Source organism: Phyllobates terribilis, unplaced genomic scaffold (genome assembly GCF_046119375.1).
Source record: "Phyllobates terribilis strain yellow unplaced genomic scaffold, ASM4611937v1 Scaffold_4__5_contigs__length_816908805, whole genome shotgun sequence".
In the NCBI taxonomy this organism is placed as follows: Eukaryota; Metazoa; Chordata; class Amphibia; order Anura; family Dendrobatidae; genus Phyllobates; species Phyllobates terribilis.
The window spans coordinates 200,957,627-200,972,209 of NW_027362764.1; the positions used below are offsets into that span (position 1 = coordinate 200,957,627).

At 40.0% G+C, this 14,583-nt stretch overlaps 1 protein-coding gene across 3 annotated transcripts in view; it reads left to right on the top strand.

The window, feature by feature from the left end:
• Positions 1–14,375, top strand: part of RBMS3 (RNA binding motif single stranded interacting protein 3) — a 1,113,194-nt gene extending 1,098,819 nt beyond the window's left edge. For 2 of the 3 annotated variants that reach the window (XM_073678026.1, XM_073678028.1), the window contains 2 exons: positions 7,805–7,926; positions 12,945–14,375. In XM_073678026.1, coding sequence (XP_073534127.1) covers positions 7,805–7,926; positions 12,945–12,951 — 129 coding nt within the window. In that variant the 3' untranslated portion in view covers positions 12,952–14,375. Of the gene's footprint in view, positions 1–7,804; positions 7,938–12,944 lie in introns of all 3 variants that reach the window. The other variant, XM_073678027.1, reaches the window with a different exon arrangement.
• Positions 14,376–14,583: the final 208 nt, after the last annotated feature.

The following is a 14,583-nucleotide window of genomic DNA, read 5'->3' on the forward strand; positions in this document are numbered from 1 at the left end:
TGTCAACAGGAAGAGAAACTGCTGCTCTTTTGAACCCCTTTAGTGAACACGGTAAAAAAAAATAATAAAAAATGAAGCAAAAAGCAATGCTTTATCATCATACCGCCAAGCAAAAAATGGAATGAATTGCGATTGAAAAGACGAATGTAAATAAAAATGGTACCGCTGAAAACGTCATCTTGTCCCGCAAAAAACAAGCCGTCATACAGCTCCATTAGCCGCAAAATAAAAAAGTTATAGCTCTCAGAATAAAGCGATGCAAAAAAAATTTTTAAAAAAAAAATAGTTTTTATTGTGTAAAAGCGCCAAAACATAAAATAACAATATAGATGTAGTATTGCTGTAAACATACTGACCTGAAGAATAAAGCTGCCTTATCAATTTTACCCCACTCAAAGCCGCATAATAAAAAACCCCATAATAACAATTCCGGTATTGGTGTTTTTTGTTTATTCTGCCTCCCAAACATCGGAATAGAAAGAGATCAAAAAATGTCACATTCCCGAAAATGGTACCAATAAAACGTCAACTTGTCCCGCAAAAAACAAGCTGTCACATGACTCTGTCAACCAAAATATGGAAAAATTATAGCTCTCAAAATATGGCGATGCAAAAACTAGTCTTTGCAAAAAAAAGCATCTTTTAGTGAGTGACAGCTGTCAATCATAAAAACCCGATATGAATCTGGTATCGCTGTAATCACAGCGACCCGAAAAATAAAGTCTTCTAATCACTTTTACCACATGAGGAATGGTGTAAAAAAATAAACTCTAGGGTTAGGGCTGTGCTAGGGTTAGGGTTGTATTAGGGTTGCAGGTTAGGGTTGTGCTAAGGTTAGGGTTGTGCTAGGGTTAGGGTAGGGGTTGTATTAGGGTCGGGGTTGGGTTACGGTTAGGGTTGGGGTTGTATTAGGGTTGGGGTTAGGGTTGGGATTTTTTCAAAAGTAAAAAAAAAAAAAATGATGATGATATGGCGACCAGTGTTGAGCGCAAGTGCTTGCTACTTGAGTTTGCATCGTGTGCTCCGGTATGCACTGAGCATCGTGGGTTTTTCAAGTGACATGCTCGAGTCTCTGCCCCATATGCTTTGCGGCCAAAAAAACATTGCTGGGATTGCCTGCCATGCACAAGCGACCCCCGCATGTTTTTTTTGGGGTGTCTAACAACCGTGAAACATGGGGGGTGGGGACTCAAGCATGTCACTCGAGCATCCATGATGCATGGTGCATACCCGTGTACCCAATACAAACATAAGTAGAGAGCACTTGCGCTCAAGACTAATGACAACTTATTCAATATTCTGTCGTACCTCTAAGTTTAAAATGTACACTATACCCCTTAATAAAATCCTTGAGGGGTCTAGTTTCCAAAATTGAGTCAATTGTGAGGGGTTTCCACTATTTAGGCGCATCAGGGGTTCCCGAAATTCGACATGGCGTCTGCTCTTGATTCCAGCCAATTTTGCGTTAAAAAAGTAACACAGTGCTCCTTCCCTTCTGAACCCTGACGTGCGCTCAAACAGTGTCTTTTCCCCACATATGGTGTATTGGTGTACTCAAGAGAAATTGCACAACAGTTTTTAGGTTCCAATTTCTCCTCTTACCCTTGTGAAAATAAAAAAATTGGGGCTAAAAGATAATTTTTGTGGAGAAAGTTAGATTTTTTATTTTCACAGCTCCATATTATAAACTTCTGTGAAGCACCTGGGGGTTAAGGGTTCTCACCACACATCTAGATAAGTTCCCTGTGGGGTCTAGTTTCCAAAATGTTGTCACTTGTGGGGGTTTTCTACTGTTTAGGCACATCAGGGGCACATCTACTAATTATTCAAGCAAATTTTACATTCAAAAAGTCAAATGGTGCTCCATCCCTTCTGAACCCTGCCATGCACCCAAGCAGTGGTTTTCCCCCACATATGGGGTATCGGTTTACTCAGGAGAGATTGCAAAACAAGTTGCATGGTGCAATTTCTCCTGTTACCCTTATGAAAATGCAAAAATTGGGGCTGAATAACATTTTTGTGGGAAAAATGTGAAAATTTTATTTTCACGGCTCCATGCTATAAACTTCTGTGATGCACCTGGGGGTTCAAGGTGCTCACCACAAATCTAGATAAGTTCCCTGAGGGGTCTAGTCTCTAAAATTGTGTCAATTGTGGGGTTTTTCTACTGTTTAGTAGTGTTGAGCCACCCCCGTAGTGTTCGGGTTCGGTTCGGTTCGTCGAACACCGGGATGTTCGAGGAACTGTTCGTCGAACTGTTCGTCGAACACCTTAGAACACCGTCGAACACCGTTAAAACCAATGGCAGGCAAACAAAAACACATAGAAAACACCTGCAAAGGTGTCCAAAAGCTGACAAACTGCTCAGAAGACACTCTCTTTAAAAAAGCCGGCCGGCAAATTCAGCAGCGGCATACACCGGTACCCGACAATTTAGACAAGAAGGAATAGAGCATCACACATAGATTAGATAGATAGAAACATGTCAGTCACACATATAAGAAGGACAGTGACAGTGTTGGTTACTGCACTTGTCATTTAGTGTAAAGGATTTATTAAAAAAAATATTAGTGTTTTCATGCACCGTCTCTTTAAAAAAGCCGGCCGGCAATTCAGCATCTGTACCCGACAATTTAGAACAGAAAGAATAGAGCTTCACACATAGATTAGATAGATAGAAACATGTCAGTCACATATATAATAAGTACAGTGATAGTGTTGCTTACTGTACTTGTCATTTAGTGTAAAGGATTTATTTAAAAAAATAATAGTGTTTTCATGCACTGTCTCTTTAAAAAAGCCGGCCGGCAATTCAGCAGCGGTACCCGACAATTTAGAACAGAAAGATAGAGCATCACACATAGATTAGATAGATAGAAACATGTCAGTCACATATATATGAAGTACAGTGATAGTGTTGGTTACTGTACTTGTCATTTAGTATTAAAATAAAGGATTTATTATTAAAAAAATTGGCGTGGGGTTCCCCTTAATTTTAGGCTCTAGCGGAGGTTAAGCAGACGGCTGGGGCAGATGTTTGAAGCCTGGGAAGGGGGTAATACCCACGGAGCTTCCCAGGCTACTAATATCAGCCCCCAGCTGAATACATAGCCTTTACTAGCTATTAAAATGGGGGACCCCCCAAAAAAATGACGTGGGGTCCCCCCTAATTTAATAGCTAGCAAAGGCTAGGCAGACAGCTGGGGGCTGATATTAATAGCCCAGGAAGGGAGCCATGAATATTGGCCCCCTCCCAGGCTAGAAACACCAGCCGTCAGCCGCCCCAGAAATGGCGCATTCATAGGATGCGCCAATTCTGGCACTTAGCCTCGCTCTTCCACGCTGCCCTGGTGCGGTGGCAGGGGGTAATAGGGTTGGGGTTGATGTCAGCTGACATCAAGCCCAGGTTAGTAATGGAGAGGCGTCTATAAGACACCCCCATTACTAACCCCATAGTCAAAGTTAAAAAAAACACAAACACCCAGAATAAAGTCCTTTAATTGAAATAAAGACACAATCCTTTATTGTTCTAAATTAAACCATACTTACCATCACGCCCATTCCAGCTGAAGCCAACGATCTCCTGCAATAAAAGAAAAATAATAAAACAACCTCATCCTTACCTTTCCATGGTTCCCATGACAGCTTCAGCTCTGCTACATCGAGATGACAGGCTGGACCGCAGCAGAACGCTGCCATCCTGCCTGTCATGCCGCAGACACTGAGAAGCGCAGGCTTGCTTGCGCTCCACAGTGTCTCTCTGTGAGGGCATCCAGATGAGCCGAGTTAATGTCCAATGAACTCGGCTCACCTCATGCACGTCACTGACAGCGTGGGAAAATTCTCCTGCACTCAGTGCTTCAGCGTGGGAGAATTCTCACACTGAAGCGCTGAGTGCAGGAGAATTCTCCCACGCTGTCAGTGACGTGCAGGAGGTGAGCTGAGTTCATTGGACATGAGCTCACCTTATGCACGTCACTGACAGCGTGGGAAAATTCTCCTGCACTCAGCGCTTCAGCGGGAGAATTTTCCCACGCTGTCAGTGACGTGCATGAGGTGAGCCGAGTTCATTGGACATGAACTCGGCTCATCTGGATGTCGTCACAGAGAGACGCTGAGCAGCGCAAGCAAGCCTGCGCTTCTCAGTGTCTGCGGGATGAAAGGCTGGATGGCAGCGTTCTGCTGCGGTCCAGCCTGTCATCTCGATGTAGCAGAGCTGAAGCTGTCGTGGGAACCATGGAAAGGTAAGGATGAGGTTGCTTTATTATTTTTCTTTTATTGCAGGAGATCGTTGGCTTCAGCTGGAATGGGCGTGACGGTAAGTATGGTTTAATTTAGAACAATAAAGGATTGTGTCTTTATTTCAATTAAAGGACTTTATTCTGGGTGTTTGTGTTTTTTTTAACTTTGACTATGGGGTTAGTAATGGGGGTGTCTTATAGACGCCTCTCCATTACTAACCTGGGCTTGATGTCAGCTGGCATTATAAGCTGACATCAACCCCAACCCTATTACCCCCTGCCACCGCACCAGGGCAGCGTGGAAGAGCGAGGCTAAGTGCCAGAATTGGCGCATCCTATGAATGCGCCATTTCTGGGGCGGCTGACGGCTGGTGTTTCTAGCCTGGGAGGGGGCCAATATTCATGGCTCCCTTCCTGGGCTATTAATATCATCCCCCAGCTGTCTGCCTAGCCTTTGCTAGCTATTAAATTAGGGGGGACCCCACGTCATTTTTTTGGGGGGGTCCCCCATTTTAATAGCTAGTAAAGGCTATGTATTCAGCTGGGGGCTGATATTAGTAGCCTGGGAAGCTCCGTGGGTATTACCCCCTTCCCAGGCTTCAAACATCTGCCCCAGCTGTCTGCTTAACCTCCGCTAGAGCCTAAAATTAAGGGGAACCCCACGCCAATTTTTTTAATAATAAATCCTTTATTTTAATACTAAATGACAAGTACAGTAACCAACACTATCACTGTACTTCATATATATGTGACTGACATGTTTCTATCTATCTAATCTATGTGTGAAGCTCTATTCTGTCTGTTATAAATTGTCGGGTACAGATGCTGAATTGCCGGCCGGCTTTTTTAAAGAGACGGTGCATGAAAACACTATTATTTTTTTTGATAAATCCTTTACGCTAAATGACAAGTACAGTAAGCAACACTGTCACTGTACTTCGTATATATGTGGCTGACATGTTTCTATCTATCTAATCTATGTATGATGCTCTATTCTGTCTGTTATAAATTGTCGGGTACCGCTGCTGAATTGCCGGCCGGCTTTTTTAAAGAGACAGTGCATGAAAACACTATTATTTTTTTAAATAAATCCTTTACACTAAATGACAAGTACAGTAATCAACACTGTCACTGCACTTCTTATATATGTGACTGACATGTTTCTATCTATCTAATCTATGTGTGATTCTCTATTCCTTCTATTCTAAATTGTCGGGTACCGCTGCTGAATTGCCGGCCGGCTTTTTTAAAGAGACGGTGCATGAAAACACTATTATTTTTTTTGATAAATCCTTTATGCTAAATGACAAGTACAGTAAGCAGCACTTTCACTGTACTTCGTATATATGTGGCTGACATGTTTCTATCTATCTAATCTATGTGTGATTCTCTATTCTTTCGGTTCTAAATTGTCGGGTACAGGTGTATGCCGCTGCTGAATTGCCGGCTTTTCATGTTTCACTGTTGGCACTGTTCCCATCGATTTGGGCAATCACTGTAATGCCACAACCACCATGGCTGTGGCATTACAGTGAGTGGCAGACAATCCCTGCATGATTGGTGCTCTAAATAGCGCCAGCCATGCAGGACACGCTTTTGGTGCACGAACAGTTATCGAACATAACCTCGAACAGCCGAATTTTTTGCAAATCGTTCGGGTTCGTAGAACAACTCGAACACCGCCCAAAACAGCTCGAATTTGAGATTGGCGAACAGTTCTAGTCGAACACCGCTCATCTCTACTGTTTAGGCACATCAGGGGCACATCTGCTAATTATTCAAGCACATTTTACATTCAAAAAGTCAAATGACGCTCCTTCCCTTCCGAACTCTTCCGCAGTGGTTTTCCCCCACATATGGGGTATGTGCATGCTCAGGGGAAATTTCACAACAAACTTTGCAGTCCGTTTTTACCTGTTACCCCTGCAAAAATAAAAAAATTTGGGTCTAAAGTAACATTTTTGTGAAAAAAGTTTCTCCCCCATTCCAAAAATTCCTGCGAAGCACCTGCAGGGTTAATATAATAACTAGTTAAATGTGGTTTTGAGCACTTTAAGGGGTGCAGTTTTTAGAATGGTGTTACTTTTGGGTTTTTTCTGTCATAAAGGCCCCTCAAAGTCACTTCAAATGTGATGTGGTCCCTAAAAAAATGGTTTTACAAATTTTGTTGTAAAAATGAGAAATCGCAGGTCAAATTTTAATTCTTATAGCTGCCTCTCTGATTTAAGGGCATAAAAATTCAAATTTTGAAAATTGCGAAATTTTCAACATTTTGGCCCAAATTTTTGATTTTTTTCTCAAATAAACGCAAGTGATTTCAAAGAAATTTTATGAGTATCATTAAGTACAATATGTGATGAAAAAACTGTCTCAGAATCAGCGGGATCCGTTGAAGCGTTCCAGAGGTATTACCTCATAAAGTGACAGTGGTCAGATTTGTAAAAATTGGCACGGTCATTAGCGTGCAAACCACCCTCGGAGTAAAGGGGTTAAAGAAGCACTCCCATCAAAGTTATTATCCTCTTAATATATTGCAATCATCATATTATATAGAACTGTGTACTAACAATTGCTAATTTTTGCCCTTCTACCCAGCTAATTATTTTAATTTCCATTAGGTCTATGACATAATGTGGTTAAAAACAGACTAACTGAATCCTTCTACGCTCTAAGTAGTATGACAATGTCACTGCAAAATACTAGAGGGGAGATATGTAGCACTGAGCTTCAGTAATATAAACCTAGGAAAAATCATCCAGCAAACTAAGTGCTGAGAGGGGCTAATCAGTCATGTTTAGTGATAAGATCATGGAACAGCTGTAGAGTGGGAGGAGTCCAGAGAATAAATACCCAGCTTTCTAGAGCAGTGTCTGTAGGGTGGGCCTGGAGGTGAAAGCTCTGGAGCTATATTGTCATGTGAAGGAAAGCTGGACCTTGTGTTGATTGTTCTTGAAGCAAATGGATTTCCGTAGCAGCAAGGACTGTGCCACACATAATGGTTTTGCTTTCCTTTTAGGCCGGGAAGGCCATGTATGTTTTTGCAAACGTTGCTGTGGTTCTATGCAGTACTTTTAATAAAGCCAGTGGAAGATTTAAAGAGACCGCGTTCCTGTGTCTACCTATATGTGCAGCCAAGTGAGCCGATCTACCATAGTAGAAACAGGAAATCTATTTTGCCTGCATGAGTCGTAAGTCACTGCAAAAGTCCCTGGCAGAGGGGAGGAGAGAGCAGCTGGGACAGGAGCTGAAGAGGCAAATGATTAATGTACAGAAAAGAGACTTCCTGTTCCTACATAGAGCAGAGAAAAGAGAATAATTAAATGAGTAGAAAGGCAAAATGAGCAAATGTAAGTACACAGTGCTATATAATATGATGATTGCAATATATTAAGAAGATAAAAGCTTTGACCGCAGTGCTTCTTTAACTGATTAATGATGGATATTTTCTGTTTCTGAATTGATATTCTCTTATGTCATAAGCTTTCTGCTGTCTTACTTTCATTGGGTTGCTGTTTCTAAAAAAAAACTCAATTTAAATCTTTGCATTTTATTTCTTATTTTAGGGTGTTGTTACTGATACCTCTCCACAAACAGTACAATCTTCATCACAGGAAGCAAGTGGACAGCAGCAACAAATAGAAACGAGTAATGAACACGTACCGGCATACTCCTACCAACAATCCAAGTAAACAACTGGTAAACTAGAATCCAATTTTTCTATATAAAACACTTATTTCCCAGAGTCATTAATCAATTTTTAAAGCATGTCTTTGGTTATTTAAGTGGATATTTCACCAAGACTCTTAAAGTATTAAATAGATTCCTTTGACCTAATGAGGCTATGAGGCTAGAGTGATTAGAAAAATCCACGCTACAATGGCTGTATAATCCTTTTTGAAAGCTTTTAGCTCATTTTAATATCAGATTGGAACTTTTTCAGAAAGGATAAGAGAACTAACATTCTAACACGGGTTTCAAAATAAGTTCACCAGCCTCATCAGGGCTTAGAGATCTATTTAATAATGAATATATTTTATGGTATGGAATTTGATGACAAATTCTCTTAGTTATAGTTAAAAAACACATGAACACATAAAACATTGATGAGAGAAATGTGCAAATCATTCCTACAATGTGCATAACATATTTTCATACATTAAAGACACAGAACTGATAGTTTGTTTACTGAAAGTGCATAAGTATTTCTAGATCAATTTCTGAAAATAAAAAATATTCAAGCATTTTTTTTATTTGCATTATTATATATAGTAACGCAATATTTAGTACTCTAGTTTAAAATCGAAACAATTTGCTCAGCTCTACTTTTTCTATAGACTATGACCCCGATTCATCAAGACTGGTTGTGTTCATGCTTGTCTCCATCAGTGGATGTTCTGGAGTCAGATGCTTCTGATCCATTAAGAGGTACATGCCTCTTAATGAGTAAGGAGCACCTGACAAGTGGTGTGCGCCTCGCTACAAATCTTACTCCAGTCTAGGACTGGAGTAAGAGGAATGGCCTTAGGAACCCCACAGCTGGTCATGAATTGGACACACACAAGTTCTGCCCATATTTGCGGAGCTGGATGAAACTGGCTTAAAAATGCTAAAAGTCACAAAATTTGACTTTTCAGTGCAATTTACGGCAAAATTCTGGTATAATCACTTTGATGAAGTGGGACCTAACTCTGTAAGACAAATACAATTTGGATGGTTAAAATGTTAACCCCTTCACGACATATAATGTACATTTTCGTAATACATTATGTCCCTGACTTTGATGCGGGCTTGCACACCGAGCCCGCATTTTTCCCAGCAGATGATGGCTGATTTAATCAGCCATCATGTGCCTTTAACAGCTGCGGGTGGAGCAGAGCGCCATTTGCATTTGCATTTGCTGCCATTTGCTACTGTGTAATAAAACTGATAGCATATAAACTCTGCAGCACATAAGAAACTGCAGCACATAAGAAACTGCACAGATTTTGGACAGATGTAAGAATAACTTTTTGGATAACAACTTTTAAAACAAAAGAAAAACAACACAAAAAAAAACAAAAGAAAAAGCAATAAAACCGTAAACGCACATGTGATCAGATTCAGTGTACATTTACTGCAGTCGTATTGTGAGCTAGCACTACACTAGGTTTTCATGGCAAATTTTAGCAGCTGCTCCCCCTAGTGTTTAAAAGTGGAAAATATCAAACGTTTTTAAATTACTTTTCATATTTTACTTCAATAAAAACAAATGATAATATTTAAAAAAATTAAAAAATAAAACATTAATACTTTACATTTTTTCAAGTGGCGAAAAAAAAATGTTGATAGCACCTTCCCTTTAAGTTTTTCCCAGGAATAACACAAATGACCTCAATCCTTTTCAAGCTAAATGTTTTTTTTCGTATTCTAGGACAATCCTTTAGCCCATATCTACTGTTTATGTGAATAAAAACGCGTAAGATAATCTGAGAGTAGCCTGGTCTAGGCAAAGAGAAGCTGAATACAACAATGTGTCACTTAATTACTGGGTGACGCTGTTCTCAGGCAATTAGAGATTTTAGATTTAGCATGAAGCAGAGCTGAGGAAGCTAACCCCGCCCACGCCAGGCTTTGTATATACAATGTCCATAGAGAGTGAGATGCCTATTACAGGAGGGGGTGTGTTCGGCTCGCATGACCAGCTAGTCACAGCAATAGTAAGCTGCTTGTGCTAAAACAATCATTCTAAGCAAACAAAACCTCCATAAGAGAGGCATCTCTGAAATCTGTGTTTTAACCCCTACAGCATGTTGTCTTCAGATTACATAGCAAATACATGCTGACAGATTCATTTTAAATCTTTGTCATCATCCTCTTTCATCTCATATTTTAACCCAACCCAATTACAGTGAAACAGACTTATCAGTATTATAAGTAAGCTTTGACATAGTCCTTGGATAGTAGCAGCAATTTCTCTAAAGAGAAAAGCAAACATTTTTTTTCTGAATTTGCAAAATCCTTTTAATTTCTAATATATAATAGGTAGTGATGAGCAAGCACTAAATTGCTCGGGTACTCGTTGCTCGGGTCGAGCAAATTGGAATACTCGGGTGCTCGACCCGAGCAACGAGCCCAATGTAAGTCTATGGGAAACTCGAGCATTTTTCAGGCGGTTCCCCCCTGCGGTTTGCAGAGGACCTAAAAATTGCCCAAATCGATGGGAACAGTGCTCAAATGACATGGGAACAGCATGGGGAAGACCCCTGGAAGCATCTCTGACTCCCAGGTCACTGCTGTCAGCAACGTGGTCCGAGTATTATGCCACTTTTACGGACTCACAATAAAACATACAAAAACAAAACCAAAATGGATTTTCCTGGGAAATATATTAAGGAACATCCTGGTGGAGCTTGGCATAGATGGCCTAATACAATGAGTACCACACACTGCTACTATGCCCAAAATTATTTTCCAGGCAAGATGCAGCTAAAAATTATTATTAATTTCAAAGCTGGTGGAGCTTGGTATAGATGGCCTAATACAATGAGTACCACACACTGCTACTATGCCCAAAATTATTTTCTAGGCAAGATGCAGCTAAAAATTATTAGTAATTTGAAAGCTGGTGGAGCTTAGTATAGATGGTCTAATAGAATGAGTACCACACACTGCTAATATGCCCAAAATTATTTTACAGGCAAGATGCAGCTAAAAATTATTATTAATTTCAAAGCTGGTGGAGAAGGCCTAATAGATTGAGTACCACACACTGCTACAGGCCCAAAAGGTTTCACTTGGCTATGTGCAGTAAAAAATTTGTATTACATACAGAGGTGGTATAGCTTGCAACACAGATAGGCTACTGCGCTGACTAACACACACTGCAAGAGGCCCAAAGGATTTGCTTAGCTAGATTTAGCCAAATGCTGTGAAAAACACTTGCACAGCACTAAAACAGACCTGCCTGGCAAAAAGTGATAGGAACTGATGTAACCTAGCCCTCAAAAGGGCTGGAATAACAACTAGTCACTACTCCCAACCTATCTGTCGATTTAAGAGCACAGACCTGCCTGCTAAAAGTGCTAGGAACTGCTGTAACCTAGCCCTCAAAAGGGCTGCAATTACAAACTAGTCCCTACTCCCTAAACCTTTCTGTCTATTTAAGAGAAAATTTGCTTGCAATTCAGTTACACAATATAGCGCTAACAGCAGCAGCAGTGCCGTCTAACACTCAGCTGCAGCAGTGAGAAAATGGTGGCGACGGGTAAAATGGCTGGGTCTTATAGGGCAAGGACATGTGACATACACAGCCAATGACACATGCCCTTGCTTGTGTGAAAAAAAGCACTTCGCTCCGTGTGTGCGCTGCTGATAGGCTGACAGACTGCACCTCCCCACTGCAAATGCGGGATAGAGAAAAAAATGGAGATCTTCATTTTTTCTGCAGAGATCCATCCCATGCCCCTCCCCCCACCCCGCTGTACACTCAAACTGTGTAATAACATTGATTATCAGCATTACTGTGAAAAAATCCAGTTACGATTTGGGTGCACGAACAGTTATCGAACATAACCTCGAACAGCCGGATTTTTTTCAAATCGTTCGGGTTCGTCGAACGGCTCGAACGCCGCCCAAAACAGCTCAAATTTTAGATTGGCGAACAGTTCGATTCGAACACCGCTCATCTCTAATTAAGATCCAAAGAAAAGTATTCCTGGCCCCTGAGACCTGGGTCTTTGTATAGAAATATCTACCAGCAGCAGAAGGCAGAATTGGAATGGAGCCTATTGTGCTATATGCACTGCATTCTGCTATATACCCTGCCTGTCTGCCTATATACACTGCGTGCCTGATATCTCTGCAGATGGATTAGTTAGTCCTCAAAATGACTGTTTGTTAAGATGGATATGTGTAAAGTACGTTTTTTCTCCCTACACTACCTAATACACAAGCAAATCTGTCCCTGATGCAGCAGCACCTCTTCCTACACAAGCAAATGGTGCTGAAAAACGGTGTTCTCTGGATTGGTTTTTAAGCAAATAATGAGGCTTAAGATCCAAAAAAAAGTATTCCTGGCCCCTGAGACCTGGGCCTTTGTATAGAAATATCTAAAAGCAGCAGAAGGCAGAATTGGAATGGAGCTTCTTGTGCTATATGCACTGCAGTCTGCTATATACCCTGCCTGCCTGCCTATATACACATCCTACCTGATATCTCTGCAGATGGATTAGTTAGTCCTCAAAAGGACTGTTTGTTAAGATGGATATGTGTAATATGCGTTTTTTCTCCCTACACTACCTAATACACAAACAAATCTCTCCCTGATGCAGCAGTACCTCTCCATACACTGTCTGATTCCGGAGTGACTGTGACGAGCATGGCGGCACCAGGTCTGATATAGACCCGATGACACTATGCGGCCAGCCAATCACTGTAATGCCTCAACCAACATGGCTACCGCATTTCAGTGAGTGGCAGACAATCCCTGCATGTTCATTAGCTCTGTAAAGAGCGCCAAACATGCAGGGAGGAGACCCGAGCTCCCGCCGAGCAACCCCGGAAATACTCGGTGAGCATTTCGAGCAGTGAGATGCTCGGAAGAGTACCGATCAAAGGCGAGCACACTCGCTCATCACTAATAATAGGTTTTCAAAGCATGAAATTTAGCAGAATCTCAGTTGTTTTTAACAATATAACTTATGCTTGTTCTTACATTTCTTGCAGACAATAAAACAGGACTGAAGAATGTTGGTCTGAAAACCTTGCCTTGAATGGAGACGCTTCATTAAGAAGTTGACTTCCTCTTTGCACAGGCATCGAACAGAAGCTTTTTTTTTTCTTTTTCTTTTTTCTAACTCGCTCAACAGTGTTTTTTATGTGCTGTGCAAAAAAACAAGCAAAAGCAAACAATGGAAAGAAAAAATGTTCTGTTATGTAGTTTGACAATTTTATTTTTGCTACTCTTTCTTAATGAATACACACCAAGAGAAACACAATGCTGGGTCATCATTTCATCTGGAACTTGATGAACATTGAAATCTGAAGATGTACAACAGATAGTACAGACATTTGGGAACAGTGGAACCAATGTCAAGGGGCAGCACTTCAGATGGAACCATTTCTGTCTTCCTCTAATTAAGCTAAACAGTCTCTTTCTTGTATTTTGTTTTAAATATCTTTCTTTTTTTTAATTTCTTCTTCCATAGGAATGATTATCATGAATTCTAATTGCCTTAATTTTAAGGATGTCAGAAGATTCCGGAGAAAGAAATCAGCATCCTGATGGGACAAAAGGCATGAGATTCGGCATTTTAATTGTACTCAACAAATGTTGAGGTTTCACATGGGTTTATAGGGTTAACATATATGTACAGATTGACATGAGATAAATTTCTTCTTTTGAAGAAATGTTTTGCTGGGAAAAAAAAATTGTGGTGCCTGCAATTAAAAGAAAAGTCTGGACTTCTATTAACTTTATTGTAAATGTTAACAAAAAAATACTATAGTTAGCTGTAGCTTTTTACAGTGGGGTTAATGATCTAAAAAAAAAAAAGAAAAAAGAAAATCACAAAAAAAAGCAACTGCATCTGGGAAAAATGCAGTTTTTTTGTTGAATGCTGTTTTTTTATTTCATTTTTTTCAGTTTATTTACAAAGCGTGATTGCTAGCAAAGACATTAGAGCTTTCTATCTGCAATCTTTTTTTATAAGCTTTAAGAGATTTTTAGTCAGCTTTGCTTGTCATATTGCAAAAAAAAAAAGAAGAAAAACTTAACAATTGTAAAATTAGGAGTTTATGGGTAAAAAAAATTGCGAAAAAAAGCAATAGCTAGAGGAAATTGTTGACAATTTCTGTAGTATTTCCGAGATGTGATCAAATGCAGCCAATGGATGGCCAATTTTATACCAAAGATGAAGTGACACCCTAAAGCAGATCTGAAGACAGTGTTTTATTTTACTTTGATTTTTTATTTGACCTATATGGCCGGACCAACTCTTTCCTTCTTCACTGTTTAAACTATCTTCCATTGATATTCTGTGTGATGTATACAATATTGTTTGCAAAATAATGGTAAGTTGATATAGCTGAAACCTGCTGATTGCTTGCAGCTATCATTTACCTATGCCATGTAAAATCTTGTTTTTTATAACATTACATTTTGTTTAGTCTTCCTTATTTTTATAACTAGACCTTTAAGTAATGTGGTAAATGGCAACCTACTCTGTTTACATTTTAATTCTTGGCTATCATTTTTAGATGAACCATTGACAATCAGTTTATTGATATAGACATAACTTATAACAATATGTTTCGGTGCATTTGACATCATTATCGTTTCTCATTTTATCAATAATTGATAAAA